The sequence below is a fragment of the Papio anubis genome, chromosome X (assembly GCF_008728515.1).
Source record: "Papio anubis isolate 15944 chromosome X, Panubis1.0, whole genome shotgun sequence".
Classification (NCBI taxonomy): domain Eukaryota; kingdom Metazoa; phylum Chordata; class Mammalia; order Primates; family Cercopithecidae; genus Papio; species Papio anubis.
Window position 1 is genome coordinate 123,567,234 of NC_044996.1, and position 15,151 is coordinate 123,582,384.

Here is a 15,151-nt window from a genome sequence, read left to right on the forward strand (position 1 = left end):
CCCAAGTAGCTGGGATTATAGGTGCCTGCCGCCATGCCCAGCTAGTTTTCATATTTTTAGTAGAGACAGGGTTTCGTTGGCCAGGCTGCTCTCGAACTCCTGACCTCAAGTGATCCACCCACCTTGGCCTCCCAAAGTGCTGGGATTACAGGCATGAGCCACCACACCGAGCTGTGAAATAGTCTTCTAACCAATTTCTTTGCTGCCGGACTTGTTATTCTCCCATCCATACTTTACCTTTAGCTGAGATGATCCATTCAAAAGGCAAATCTTGCTTGAAATTTTCAATGACTTCCTATTTGCGATGAGGCTAAAGTGTATACTCTCTTTAACATATTTCTAAGACTTGGGCTCTGCTAACCTTCGTAGCTTAATCTTTTGCCACTATGTGCTTGTAACACTTAGTAGTTCTCAACATGTATCTATTGGCTTAAAAACAAATGGGATTTTTTTCTTACAAAATAAAAAAGAGAAAAATTGTATTATTTACTGCTGTATCCCCAGAGCCTAGAACAGTGCCTGGCACATAATAAGTGTGTAATAAACATTTGTTATATGAATGAAAGATTTTATGTATTCGTTCCAGTGATTAAAGAATAGGGATGAATATGAAAAATGGAACTTTTTAAAACCAATAGCCATCTCTTAGTGCATCATGTTTGTAAGAGTCATATTCTAATGTTTGACAAAGTTAAAAACCTACTACAGTGAGCTCAGAAGTAAAACATTTCAAATAGGAAAAAAGCACAGCTAACCAACTTCTTTTAAACTCATCATTTATTATAAATAGAAAAAACAGTTTAAATCTTATAATAAAATACAAATTCATAATATCTACATTACCCCTAATTTTCATGATTAAATTATGACAATAAAAATTAATGCATGTATTTGAACAAGTAATCAAGAAATGCAATATTCCATGCTTAATCATTATATAACTAAAACAGATGAAGATAAAATACTTACATTAAAATCAGGATATCTGTTCCAAAGACAGATTGCCTTTTTAACCTTTAAAAATGAATAGTAAATGATTCATAGATAGATAGAAGAGTTAAAGCTGGAAAATCTATGAAGCAAAAAATATTTTAATTAAGAAGGTGGTGAAAACAGTACCTTTAGATAGTGACATATGTTAAGGGTGATCTCCAGATTGCTAGTCTTACATTGTTTAGGAATGAGAAACACTATTTCCATAAAAAATAAATCCACCTAAAGGAAAAAAAAATGATTTAAGTACTCTATTCTAATGAAACACATGAGATATATACTCATTTCATTGTATTACTGAATTGTAAAAGCAAATTAATAAACAGTTCTCTCTCATATGAAGACTAGCCATCTCTTTTGGCTGGCTGGCCAATCATTTGAGGAAAACAAAACATAAGGTTATATCCCTACTTTGCACCAACATGAAAATATATTCCACATGGGTTAAATAGTTAAATATTTTTAAAAATTAGATCACAATTATTACAAGAAAATGTGAATATTTATAAAATCTTGGAGTGGGGGACACTTTCAAAACATATCACCAAAAGTAGTAAACAAGACAAAAATTGACAGACCATAATATATTGAAAAAAAAATGAGCATTATACTTAAATGAAGTTTTAACATATTTACATGTAACAAATCGAATGGTACAGCTGAACTTACGAGGAAAAGCAGTAAAAAGATAATCCCTCACATGAAAAATGGGCAAAGGTTGTGGATTAAAAAAAGAAGACAATGGCCAACAAACACATTTTAAAAATTCCACTTTTTTAAAAAAATCAAAAAGTACAAATTAAAACAAGATGCCATCTTTGGATACTCAATTAACAGAAAAAAAATTAAATGTATACTATATATATAACTGTTCATGCTTCAAGAAAGTCATCTTTAGGATTTTCCTGAGAGTTTCTAGAACTGTCTAAAGAGTCATAGAACGCAAAAAAATTTAGTTGTAAGGATATTCCTAACAGTTTTATTTATAATATTGCAAAATTAGAAATAAAAGGGTTGATTAAATGATGGCATATTTAACACTGCAATATTATATGGCCACTGAAATAACATTAGAATATTAATAACATAAAAGTGTTTGAAATATATTGTCAAGTTTAAACACTGGCTTACCAGTTTATGCATAATACAACCCTGTTTGTTTTCAATAATTCACAATTTATTTTCATTAACCTGTTCTCTGTGATTAAAGTGTATTTCTTTTCCGATAAGAAAGAAATTATTTTTCTATAGAGGCCAAAAAATTACATTTGTACCTCCTTCTGTTCTAACTTCTTTTTCCTAGGCATTTCCTTGACAGAAAAGGGGTACCCTAAACTGGAGAAGGGAATGTGTTGTAAATCACAAAGTGCTACCTCTCATTATAGATTTCTGGTAATACATAAAGGCTAGAAAAAAAGTAGAAGCCATTAAAAGATGGAAACAAAGAAGTTCAAAGGTAAGAAAAGACTGCTAGGAATAAAGTATGAAAGCCAAGGAACTGTAAGATATGGTCAAATATGTTTGTAAGTCCTTCGTAAAAATGTGATTCCTGAACAATGAAAAGGAATTAGAAGGTGACAACCACTGAAGGGAAATAATGGGCAAAGGATACGGATAAGGAGTCTACCAAAGCACACACATTGTAACAAAGAAGTTTAAGCTGGGCATGCCTATAATCCCAGCACTTTGGGAGGCCAAAGCAGGAGGATCACTTGAGCTCAGGAGTTTGAGACCAGTCTGAGCAACATAGCGAGGTCTCCAAAAAATAAAAAATTATATATATATATATATATATTAATTAGCTGGGCATAGTGGCACATGCATGTGGTCCCAGCTACTCAGGAGGCTGAGGTGGGAGGATTGCTTGAGCTCAGGAGGTCAAGGCTGCATTTAGCTGTGATCGTGCCACTGCACTCCAGCCTGGTTGACAGAGCAAGATCCTGTCTCGAAAAAAATTAAAAACTTTAGCCTCTTTTCTAACAATAACAACAAAATGCAAATTAAAATGAACATGTAAAAAAAAGATTATTTTGAAATATAAGATCCTAGACTATGCACAGAGTAGAAAGCTTTTTATTGTCTGATTTGGTGGTTTCAAAGGCCATCCTATCGTGAATTCTCTCCTATATTGGTTTCTCATAGTGCTTCCTTCTGAGTTAACATGCTGTTTTCATAAGACCAGATGTAAATGCTAGCCTATGTTACTATCAGCAAACACATTCGTGAACACAGGTTATTTTGACTAGTTACAGGAAGCAAAATCCCTAGCCATTTGCTTAAATACTGCGATTGTTGGTCCATTTTGATTGGGGGAAGAAATGCTTAAAAGATCCAAGGCCTGGAAGATACTCTGGACAATCAGAACCAGCTTGAAGGCACTGGAAGCCTAGAAGGCATACCAAAAGGAGGCAATATCTAACACCAGTACAGACTGAGATCTCAGGGCAAATTAAGTCCTAATCCTTCCTGCATTCTGAAAAGAAGTCGTTAAGTTCATAATACCAGTAATGACTTGAGCATCCCAGGCACCATATTAACTACTTTATGTAAGCTGTTTTATATAATAGTCTTAAAAAGGAAAATACTATGATGTTTATTTTAAGGATAGTTAAGTCTATATAGAAAAATAAACCTTGATTCCCTCCCTCATATCATATATTCCAGAAATTAAAGATCTCATCATGAAAGTACAACTTTAAAGCAAGTAGAAGAAAATGTAAGAGAATACTGTTGTGACCCTGGGACAGGACTTTTTCAATAAGACCTACAAAACACAAACAATAACTCAAGAGATTAATGGATCTTACTATATTAAACTAAAGATCATTGTTCAACAAACAACCTCATAAATAAAGTTTATGGGAAACTGGGAAAAATTATTTGTAGCATCTACAATGGACAAGAGATTGATATCTAGGACTCGGGTTGCTCCGCAAGCAGACTGATATCTGGAACGTGGGTTGTTCTGAATATTTGTAAAACATAGCAAATATTTTAGGCTTTTGGTTATACGATCTCTGTTGCACCTGCTCAACTCAGCCATTATAGCACAAAAGCAGCCATCAAATACATGAATGAATGTGTTCCAATAAAACACAATAAACGTTTATTTACAAAAATTGGTAGTGAGCAAGATTTGGCCTGCAGGCTATAATTTGTTGACCTCCAATCAAGAATATACAAGAAATTTCTATGGATCAAACAGAAAAATTTAGGACACCCAATAGAAAACTGGGCAAAGGATATCAATAAGCAAGTGGCAGAATGAAAAACCCAAAGGGCTAAACAAGTATATGAATGTGCACCTCTATTAATAATCTAAGAAATGCAAATTAAAATGAAATGTTATCTTTTTCTTGAAATGTCATTTTAAACCCAACAGATTTGTCAGAACATGGAAGTCAGATAATTCAGGTGGAGGCAAGGGTGTGGGCAAACATGGAACCCTCATGCCTTGCCAATAAGAGGGTCAGTTACAAAAAGACCTTTTTGGAGGGCAATCTAGCAGTGCTAAGGGAAACCAAGTATATATTTCCATACTCCATATAAAGGGGGGCTCTTTGATAAAGGGCAGCAGGAAGCCTTATAACATTACACATACATTATGTTTACTTTGTAATTAAAGACAATATACACGATCTTTATTTTTCTCATTTCACTTTGGATGGACAAAAATACCACCATAGACTGTCACTAGTCTACAAATCAGAATGTGTTTTAGAAATGAAGAAATTCTTAATATTCTTAGAGTCTAATTCTTTTACAGTTTAGAGTTCCATATCTTTAAGAGAATTGGCTTTAGAATGCTTGATTAGATTAATAGGATGCTAAATTTAAGATAAAGTGAGAGTTCAATTTTATACTGTGGAGAGTCAATTACAGGGTTCTACTCTTAGATCCTTCTAGGTTTTCCCTCCTCTACAGTGTTAGGAGCATGTCAGTAGAAAAGTTTGAGAAGCATTCAGTAAATAAGAAGGGACCATTATTGACTATCCATCAATCTTTAGCTAAATAAAACTAACATATATGGGTGTTTTTTCCTCCCTTTAATGGAAAATTGAATTACACAATATAACCTGCTTCGTAATTAGCCATTTTTTTCCTACCTCACCCCGAGTATAACTTATTGTAGCACTGAGTTCTGAAACAGAGGGGTTTCCTTTCACTGAATTCATATGTCATGGTCTGATAAAATATGCAATGGATTATTCAAATTAGTAGTACTCTTGCTGTAGCAAGGAGTAGCTTTCAAATGCACTGTAGCTTGCAAATGCACTGATTAAAAAGGCTTATTGTCTCAAAGAAAGTATATTTACATGCTTAAAAATAACTTATTCAACTCTATTATGTTGCTGAAAACCATTCCAGAGTTAACATAGTTGTGAAATAACTAAAACACATTTTTCCCTGCCAGTCTTTTGTCACATGTACATTTACTTAAAAGGTTAGATTATACGAAAGCATATGCATACTGTTTGATTGGACATTAAGAGAAAAATAGTTTACATGGAATTGAATACTTTAAAGTTAACACATAAAGAGAGAATTTGATAGTATTTAATTATATCTCAATAAAGCTGTTAAAAAAGTGGCTTAATCAGTCATCTAGTCTTGTGGCTCTTAACTGTAGTGTAATGGGATCAGAGGCAAGAATTAGTGGAATGAGGCTAACCAATCAAAAACTGGGCTACTTTCCTAGCCTATTTTATCTGGCCCTTAGTACCAGAGAGAGGGAGAGACGGAGAGGGAGAGGGAGAAGGAGAGGGAGAGGGAGAGGGAGAGGGAGGGAGAGGGAGAGAGAGGGAGAGAGGGGGGGGGGGAGAGAGAGAGAGAGAGAGAGAGAGAGAGAGAGAGAGAGAGAGAGAGAGAGAGAAATAGAGAGAGAATATGGGAGGAAGCACTAGGGCAAAAGGTCAAAAAGAACCAAATGCCATAGTTAAAACATTCTCTTTCAAGAATTCCTAACTTACAGCAGACTTTTCTGTCAGACACTAATGAAAGGAAACATGATAGTCCTCTTTCTTCATCCATAAACCAGCCATTTCCAAGACAGTAGTGAGTGCACAGAAGCCTCATTTAAAAGACTTATTTTCAAGGCCCGCAATGACTTTCAGGTATAGATTACATGAATGAAAACTGAAGGCTGGTTCTAGAATCAAGAATTTAAAAATGATTAAGATCTTGCTTTATGTAATAGGAACAATTTTGATAGAAAAGAGTTCAAAAAAGACAACACATAGACGATGATAAACATAAAATGCTGGTACACATTTATCCTTTTATTGCTAAACATCAAATGCCGGCGATTACGATATCTTCAAGTTAAAGCTTAAGAATGAATTACAGGACAGTCAGAAGATTTATAGAAAAAAACACCTGTGCACCATTAGTATGTGAACATTCAATAAATACCATAGGACAAAGTGATGACTGAGAGCCACAATATCTATGAAGCACATGTTTACAATTTGCTGTTAGAACAGACAATGACCTGTAAGAACGATTATCAAAAAGTCAAGTTTAACGGCATGTCTTTTCAAACTGAGATGCTGAAAAGAATATATACATTCTTTACAGATTGTAGGTGATTTAAAAAAAAAAACCTCTCAAAAATGTAAACAATGCAGAGTAGGAACACTGAGAATAAAGTTTTACTGTTGAACAAAGTAACAACACAGAAAGAACACTTTCTCCAATTCTCAAAATAATCCATTTTTCTAATCACTCTACAGAAACCATAGTGGATTCTTTCCATAAAGATGATAATATGCCAGGGACACAAAGACCTTCCAAGTTATTTTTTTATGTGAACATATATTTACAGTAAATATTCAATAATACTTTTTACAGCTTACTTAAATAGAAACATGCTTTTTCTAATCCATAAATAACACTAATCATTATCCATTCAACTGCATTTATTAAGTACTTATGTCTCATGCACTGTGCCAGGGATGCAAAGATGAATATGATATGGTCCTTGCTGTAGAAGTGCCCACAACCAAGCTAAAGAAGAAAACACATAACATTTTCTTTCTTACATATTGAAGCCAGTTTTACACAAATGGTACTGATCTGCTCTTTCCTAGTAAAGTGGTTCCCAAATCCTGATCCTATGGGTCAACAGATCAAAATGTTTAGCAGCTGAAATAAAATGAGATTTGCGTTTTGTTTTTTCACTCAGAAAAATAAATTAATGAATAAGATTTCCTCTATTAAAACTTTTTCTCGGTTTTTAAAAAAACTGACTTACACATATACAACCTTTTCATTAGTAAATTGCTTAGTTCATGCAATCAAATTAATTATATAAGTATTTCATGGCATTCTCCAAGCTCTACTACTTGAACAGGTCCGAGCATTACTATGCTAATATACTCTGATCCCAAATGACTGTCTACCTAACATAGAACAAATGCTGTATTTTCTGGAATAAACCAATAATTCATGTGGTTTTAGTACTGTTATTAACTGATGACCCAAGTCATTAATAAAATGTTAAAATTATATTCAATGTCTAATTTCTGTTAAGGCAAATTTGTAATACAATCTAAAAAGTTTCTTAAAAATGATTAAAAAGTTTTAGTGCTTACAGAGCAACTCAATAATCTAAAAAAGGTAACCCCATAGAATACATCACCTCAGTAAAGAAGTTGGATACCTGGCTATTAATAAGTTATTGCCCTTAATCACTTCTGAGTATACGAGAGAAGCACGTATTTTTCATCAAAGAAACAGCAAGCTCATATACTTCTAGGACCAACAGCTTCACACTGGCCTACTGACTTCCCAAATTTCCCAGGGCTGGATCTCCAGTCCAAAAGACCTCGAACCAGGCGTGGCTCTTCTGGGCTCAAGAGTCAGTTCCCAAGTTCTGGCAAATCCACGTTTGTACTCATGTAGAGACATTCTCACTGTACTACCAAGTCTTCTGTGGACCCAGAGAGGTAGCTTAGGGGAGAGACGGAAAGCAAGGACTAGGTACTTAATAACCTGACACAGAGAAACATGGGAGCCGCTGGTGAGGACAGAGTATGGCTCAGAGTTTAAGGTCATTGCTTCTTGGAGACAGGAACCCAGGAGCTAGGCCCCAGATGGCCTCAGCAGCACAAGAGAAAATGTTTACCCTGGAAGAGTTCCAAGCTTCAAAGCTTTATAGAGAATGGGAAGCAGGACTGCTGAAGATCCTCTGGGGTGTCTCGTGATCTGTCAGGAGACCTGGCCTAGTTCTGAGGTTCAACCCTAACTGCCTCCCTCAGCTCACATACTGCTGGTGTGAGATGCTTCCTGCAGCTCACTGTGGATGTCAAAGCTATTGCTGCTTTATGAGGGGGCAGAGATACCTTATCAAAGATGCAACTTTTGTGGGGCAAAACATGTCTCATGATATCATAGGCCCTACTTCCTATTTTGTTCATTTATTTAGTATCATTTGACAAAGATTTTTCCCTTTCACGTCAGCAGATTCTTCTGCAGAATTTTACTAATTGTAATCAGACCTCAGCTTTCAGAGCATAAAATAATACACCATTAAATTTTAAAACACTTTTCAAACAAGACAAAGGACAAGAGATATAGGCCAAGACAATGGTCATCTTTCCACTTGGCCAAAGTCTGGTCTCCTTCAAATTTTGATTAATGATGCTTTTGTAAGAAGTTTTTCCCAATTAATTCCACCCAGTTCTGTTCTCCTTTATACTATTTCAACACAATATGTAATCACATGAAATGGTATCACATGAATTTGCACTTGCTTAGATATTCCACAAGCATCTGGCTACATTCAGTCCTAAATTAGAATATAGTCAGGGACTATGCCTTTCATTTATTCGGCTTATCTTTTACCACAGAGTTTGGGTACTCTGGATATGGGAGGAGCTCAGGGTTGTTGGCTAAGATGTAATTTAAGGAAACACTTTATATTTCATACCAAATAAGAATTTCAATGGCAATGGATAGTACCACATAGCTGTATACTGTAACTCAGGGATTCTGTCAGATGAGTGCAAACATTACCGTGCTGTAACCATCCAGAGTCCCAGGGTCACATTGGCAGCCAAAAGTACACTGCCACCCAGCAAGATGAAAAACCCTATTAGATCTTTGACATCATTGTCTCCAATCACTGAGGTAAGGGTGGCATCTAGGAAAGAGTTTAGAATCCATTGTCCATCCAAAGCAAAGCAGGGTACTGCATTAACAATAGCCAGAGCTCCTGAGAGGGAAATCAGGTACCTGGGTTAAAATCAGTTAAGGAACCAACTGTGAGAAGTCTGAGTAGAAACCACATTTCTATGAGTCAGAAGATATTTTACTGTGACTGAATTTGAGATTACACTTGACTTCTCTACTTTCTTTAAATCTCTGCCATTCCTTCTTAGACCTGTACTACTTAAAACAAATGAGTTTATATTATTTCAAAGTTCAAAAACCTTGACTAGAAAAATAAAGGCCAACTACTTATAAACTAAGCCAATCTATAATGAACTCGTAGGAAGACTAAGTCTTTCTAAGCCTTTAATGATACAACAGGGAAAGGAATGTGGAAGGAATAAGAAATAAGGGGAAAATTACTCTTTGGGCCTTACAAAGCATTACTTTATATTAGGAAACAAAGATTTTGGTTCTTGAAACCTACTTTATTTTACTACCATCTATAAGGTTATAGCATAAGTCTCTTGGTGACAAAGCTGCAGAGTCTATAAAGTACAATCTTTTTTTTTTTTTTTTTGAGATGGATTCTAGCTCTGTCGCCCAGGCTGTAGTGCAGTGGTGCAATCTCAGCTCACTGCAACCTCCACCTCCTGGGTTCAAGCGATTCTCCTGTCTCAACCTCCCAAGTAGCTGGGACTACAGGTGCATACCAAGACGCCCGGATAATTTTTCTGTTTTTAGTAGAGATGGGGTTTTGCCATATTGGTCAGGCTGGTCTGGAACTCTTGACCTCAGGTGATCCACCTGCCTTGGCCTCCCAAAGTGCTAGGATTACAGGTATGAGCCACTGCACCTGGCCACAATCTTAATTATACACATTTAAAAAAAATAACTGCCCACTTGTTTTCCATTTTTTAAAAAAATTTAAATAATTGAGGAAAGACATTAAAAAATTTAAAAGCGACAAAATTAAAGAACCCTCCCATAACTTTCCAGTAATTCAATTCTGCATAACAATTAATATGAAAAAATTCATCTTTTATGTGCAATAATAATATGCTAAAGACCACATGAGATTTGGCCCTCTGAATTGCTATCTTAGTAGTCGAAACCAGCTTGATCTTTCTTGTGCATTCCTCCCTGGGATTTACATAATTCCTGGTTATGCAATTACATCCTCTATTTGGTCAGAACTAACAGGCTCAGATGGGGCAGAATTCATCACCTCAGTAGTAACTGAAGCTTCCATCCTTTATAAACTTACTAAAACGTTTTAGACCTGTAAATTCATTTCTCAATTTGTATTCTGGGTTCTTTCCCTTCTACATCTAAACCTTTCTCACTCTGATTAATCTTTCTCTGACTTCTTCCCTCCTGGGTACAATCTGATCTTTTTCAACTTTCAAGACTCTTGTTCAGTTATTAGCAATTAAGTGATACTTGTGAGGTCTATACTTGTAATGCTCTATTCAAGGTAAAATTGATGAAGATCCAAGTAACACACTTTTAAAACATGTTTCACACCAGAAAGGATACTTGACAAATGTCTCCACAATCACTGGCAGATCTATGCTTAGAAAGTTAAAACGTGGGATAAAACTGGTGATGCTCACTGAAAAAGAAAAATAAGGAATAATAAATATTATTCATACCAGAGAAGCAACAGCATTATGAATTCTACCATATGGTTAAAAATTGGGCTAGCAGATTAAATTGATTGAGAAAGCCCTTCCTAAACATATGCAGGCTATGTACCTCACATATAAAAGCAGTCAATACTTCCAGAATATCTAATAAAAACAGCAGAATGAAAAAACATGTCCCAATGTGTACTTATATTTTGAGGCGAGAGTAAGAAATTTACATTAAGAGTCCTTACCCTTTCAAAGTGGTATAACCTTAAAATTATGTTTACTCCTACTATTATGCTACTTAACCTCTTTCAGGTCTCTTTTTTCTTCATGGCTAAACCAAGGATTAAGATGAGGGGATTTAAAGTCTCATCTACTCTGTGGATTCCATAATCCCGTTTTTGTTCAAAACATTTTAAAACTATCCTGTAATTAGTCAGAACTCATAGTACACATTTCTGAATTACCCCCACTAGGGACATTTATTCATTTATTCATTTATTCAGGTTTTATTTAATAGTTGCAGTCTAGAGTCATTTAGTGTCAAACTGATAAGAAAAAGGACCTCAGTTGTATCTCAGGATATGACTGTGGAGCAATGAGAGAGTCTTTTAAAGAGTGACATAGGCCAGGCGCGGTGTCTCACGCCTGTAATCCCAGCACTTTGGGAGACCAAGACGGGCAGATCACCTGAGGTCAGGAGTTCGAGACCAGCCTGACCAATATGGTGAAACTCTGTCTCTACCAAAAATACCAAACATTAGCTGGGCATGGTGGTGGGCACCTGTAATCCCAGCTACTCTGGAGGCTGAGGCAGGAGAATTGCTTGAACCCAGGAGGCAGAGGCTGCAGTGAGCCGAGATTGCGCCATTGCACTCCAGGCTGGGCAACAAGAGCAAAACTCCGTCTAAAAAAAAAAAAAAAGTGACATAAAACCCACATATCCATTAACTATGAATGAATAAAGAAAATGTGGTCTATCCATACCAAGGAATATAATTTGGTCTTAAAAAGCATGAAGTACTAATTCACGCCACAATACAGATAAACCTTGAAAACATTAAGCTACATCAAAGAAGCTAGTCATAAAATATTCCATTTATATGAAATGACCAGAACAGGCAAATTTATAGAAACAGAAAGTAGATTAGAGATTGCCAAGGGCTGGGGGTGTTGGAGAGATACAGGGAGTGAGTACTTAATGGGTATGGAGTTTCTTTTTGTGGTGATGAAGATATTCTGCAGCTAGCTTGTGGTGATGGTTGCACAACTCAATATATTAAAAACCAGTGGGCTGGGCACAGTGCCTCATGCCTGTAATCCCAGCACTTTTAGAGACTGAGGAGGGAGAATTGCTTGAGCACAGGAGTTTGAGACCAGCCTGGATAACATAGTGAGACTCCATCTCTACAAAACCCAAAAAATTAGCCCAGCATGGTGGCACACATCTGTAGTCCCAGCTACTTGGGAGGCTAAGGTGAGAGGATCACTTGAGTCCTGGGTATGGAGGTTTCAGTGAGCCAAGATTGAGCCACTGCATTCCAGTCTGGGCGACAGAGTAAGAATCTGTCTCAAAACAAAACAAAAACAAACAAACAAAACCCCACCGAATTGTAAACTTTAATGGGTAAACTGCATGGTAAACTATTTAAAAAATCTTCTACAACAAAACGAGTTAGACTATGTGATCTTTAGCCATAAATAACTTAGTCCAATGATGCTGCCACTGCTAAAATGATTATGCTGGACCAGTTTTGAAAGTATAGTCATATGAAAGTCATGTGTCACACACAAATTATAGTTACATCCTCATGCATCTTGGCATTCTCTAGGGTATGTTGCTCTTGCCACTGTTTTGGGGAGCTTGGATAAATTTAATAAACTCTCAGAGGACATCTGAGAGATCACGTATTTCACCTGGGCATAAATGGTAGGGAAGGGAAAATGTGTCACTCTGCATAGGCAGGCATGGATTCAGCTCCATCTTATTTTATAAATTCAGATTAACTTCCTACTGCATAATTTTCACTTAATGCTTAAGAACAAGTTAACAAGACTTTGATAAATGGTCAAATTTATAATAAATGTATTAATTCAAGGATTTGTAGTGAGTTTCTACTACTGAAACTATATGTGATCTTAATGGTTTTCTAAGTGTCTACCACAAAAATACTCACCTGTGTAGTGAAGATGCAGAGGATGTCCTACATATAACATATCAATTTGAGGTGGGTGTTTTACTTTTATTAAGCGAGTGTGAGTTTCCAAAGAAGGTATTATACAGAAACTTGAACTTGAGCTTTTTTTACAATCTTTATTGGTTCTGCAAACTTGGGTCGCTTCAACTGCTTTCCGGGCAGGAAGACATGTATGCTATAAATAAAATATTAATCAGTCAATATTAAAAATGATTTATTAAGAAAAACCTAAGTTACATTCCTTCAACATTTTTCATGCCACGTAGCATATCAGGAATGAGGTTCATATAAAAGAAATGCCATTTATGTGCACCTACTATAAAATAGATTCAAGTACCCCATTTGGGTCAAATAAGATATTATCACTATAAATTTTTAAAGATTTTCAGATGAAATGTGACATGTGAAATGCAGAGATTTTAATAAAATGATGCAAATAGAGCAAAAGAGAGAAGTTTCCATAGATTCCATTTTAGCTCTACATGCTTATTTTGTAGTAATTATATCAGACAAGCAAGACTGCTTCAGGGACAACTTACCAAACGCTTATTAAAATTATTTCTGTAGGAAAAGCACACATCTGTGAGGCTGTGATTGTTACAGCATTCAGTTGAACCATCTAGCCGTTTGTATGCTAAAGAGAAATACACTGTTTATTAGAGTCTGTTATATAAAAACACATTTGTGACAAAAAGAATAAGTAAAATGGCATATTTTTACTTTGTTTAGAAGCAACTGTATAATTCAGAGTTCAACTTGAGGGCTACTTGCTGCAGTTTGATTTTACATTACCAAAAGAGATCCATTCAATTTTAAATCAAGAAGCAGCAGTTACCCTAGGTTAGTTGTCCTCATATAAACTGACCTACCCATAAAGCCGGAGTTGCAGTACCTCAGTAAGTTTCACAATAATAAGTCCGGCTGGTCAAGCACAAACATTTAATGAACTACTATTATGTGCCTGAATGCCAATGATCCAACATTACTTTGGAACCCCTGCACTGTGGTGCTGGTAAACAGAGGTGGCCAGAGGATGCCTAAGACATCCCCATTATATCCAAATACCTATTCTACCCCAGGCTTACTTTGGGGCTCCCCCTAGAGAACCAGGGATGCCCAATTTGACCCACAGATGTGCACATACCTGCCTGTACACCAGTAATCCAGTTACCATTTTTGGAAGACAACAGCAATGGGGCAACTGTTATTCCATTTATCTATCTGTCTGTCTGTCTGTCTGTCTGTCTATCTATCTATCTATCTATCTATCTATCTATCTATCTATCCTATCTATCTATCTATTTAGAGTCTCGCTCTGTCACCCAGGTTGGAGTGCAGTGGCATGATCTCTGCTCACTGAAACCTCCACCTCCCGGGCTCAAGCAATTCTCCTGCCTCAGCCTCCTGAGTAGCTGGGATTACAGGCATGTGCCACCATGCCCAGTGAATTTTTTTGTACTTTTAGTAGAAATGGGGTTTCACCATGTTGGCCAGGCTGGTCTTGAACTGCTGGCTTCAAGTGATCCACCCACCTCGGCTTCCCAAAGTGCTGGGATTATAGGCATGAGACACTGTGCTGGCCTGTTCTGTTTTCTTATCATAACTGAATGGGTATTTAATTTTGAGTGAGTAGTATTTAAAATATTAAAGCAGACTGTGAGCATCTAATGGCACAGACAAATCCTAGCCTATAATCATTTGTCAGCCCTAATGGTAAAGTATAAGGTAAAAAGTTGTTCAGGAATTCTTTAGAAAAATCAATCCAAGCTAAAACCCTCAGTGTTCTCTTTGACCAGATTGCCAAGTCCCATGGATTTTTACCTCCTCCTCATTTTTCTCCTTATCTATTCCCACTTGAGTACAGACTAATTCCCTCTCACTTTTAAACTACCTTATCCCATATGATTCTCTTCCTAAACTGAATTACTGGCAGTTCCTTGACCACCTTCTGTTCTATGGTGCTGAGGTCCATGTCCATCTTGGCCTCCTAAAAGTAAACTCACTGTTGACGGCCAGTTCAAGGACTGATGCTGTGAAACCTGCCTTCATGTTCTTAGTCAAGACTGTTATCATTTCCCAGTATTGCCTGTCATTACTTAAATTTAAACTTGTACTGTAATAATGTGGGTATGGTCTGTTTTTATGACTAAACTGTGAGCTTCCTGAGGGAAAGGT

At 36.3% G+C, this 15,151-nt stretch overlaps 1 protein-coding gene across 5 annotated transcripts in view; it reads right to left on the reverse strand.

Moving 5' to 3' along the window:
* Positions 1-15,151, reverse strand: part of MBTPS2 (membrane bound transcription factor peptidase, site 2) — a 58,998-nt gene that overhangs the window by 6,282 nt on the left and 37,565 nt on the right. The window contains exons 8-13 of one of the 5 annotated variants that reach the window (XR_002519634.2): positions 13,516-13,610; positions 12,956-13,151; positions 10,684-10,759; positions 9,010-9,228; positions 1,120-1,215; positions 128-1,014 (exon numbers count right to left, since the gene is read on the reverse strand). Coding sequence is in view for 3 of the 5 variants with exons in the window: in XM_009197328.4 (XP_009195592.1) it covers positions 1,191-1,215; positions 9,010-9,228; positions 10,684-10,759; positions 12,956-13,151; positions 13,516-13,610 (611 nt within the window). In the remaining 2 variants the exon portion in view is untranslated. Of the gene's footprint in view, positions 1-127; positions 1,216-6,240; positions 9,229-10,683; positions 10,760-12,955; positions 13,152-13,515; positions 13,611-15,151 lie in introns of those variants that run through there. The other 4 variants (XR_641847.3, XM_009197328.4, XM_009197329.4 and 1 more) reach the window with 4 other exon arrangements.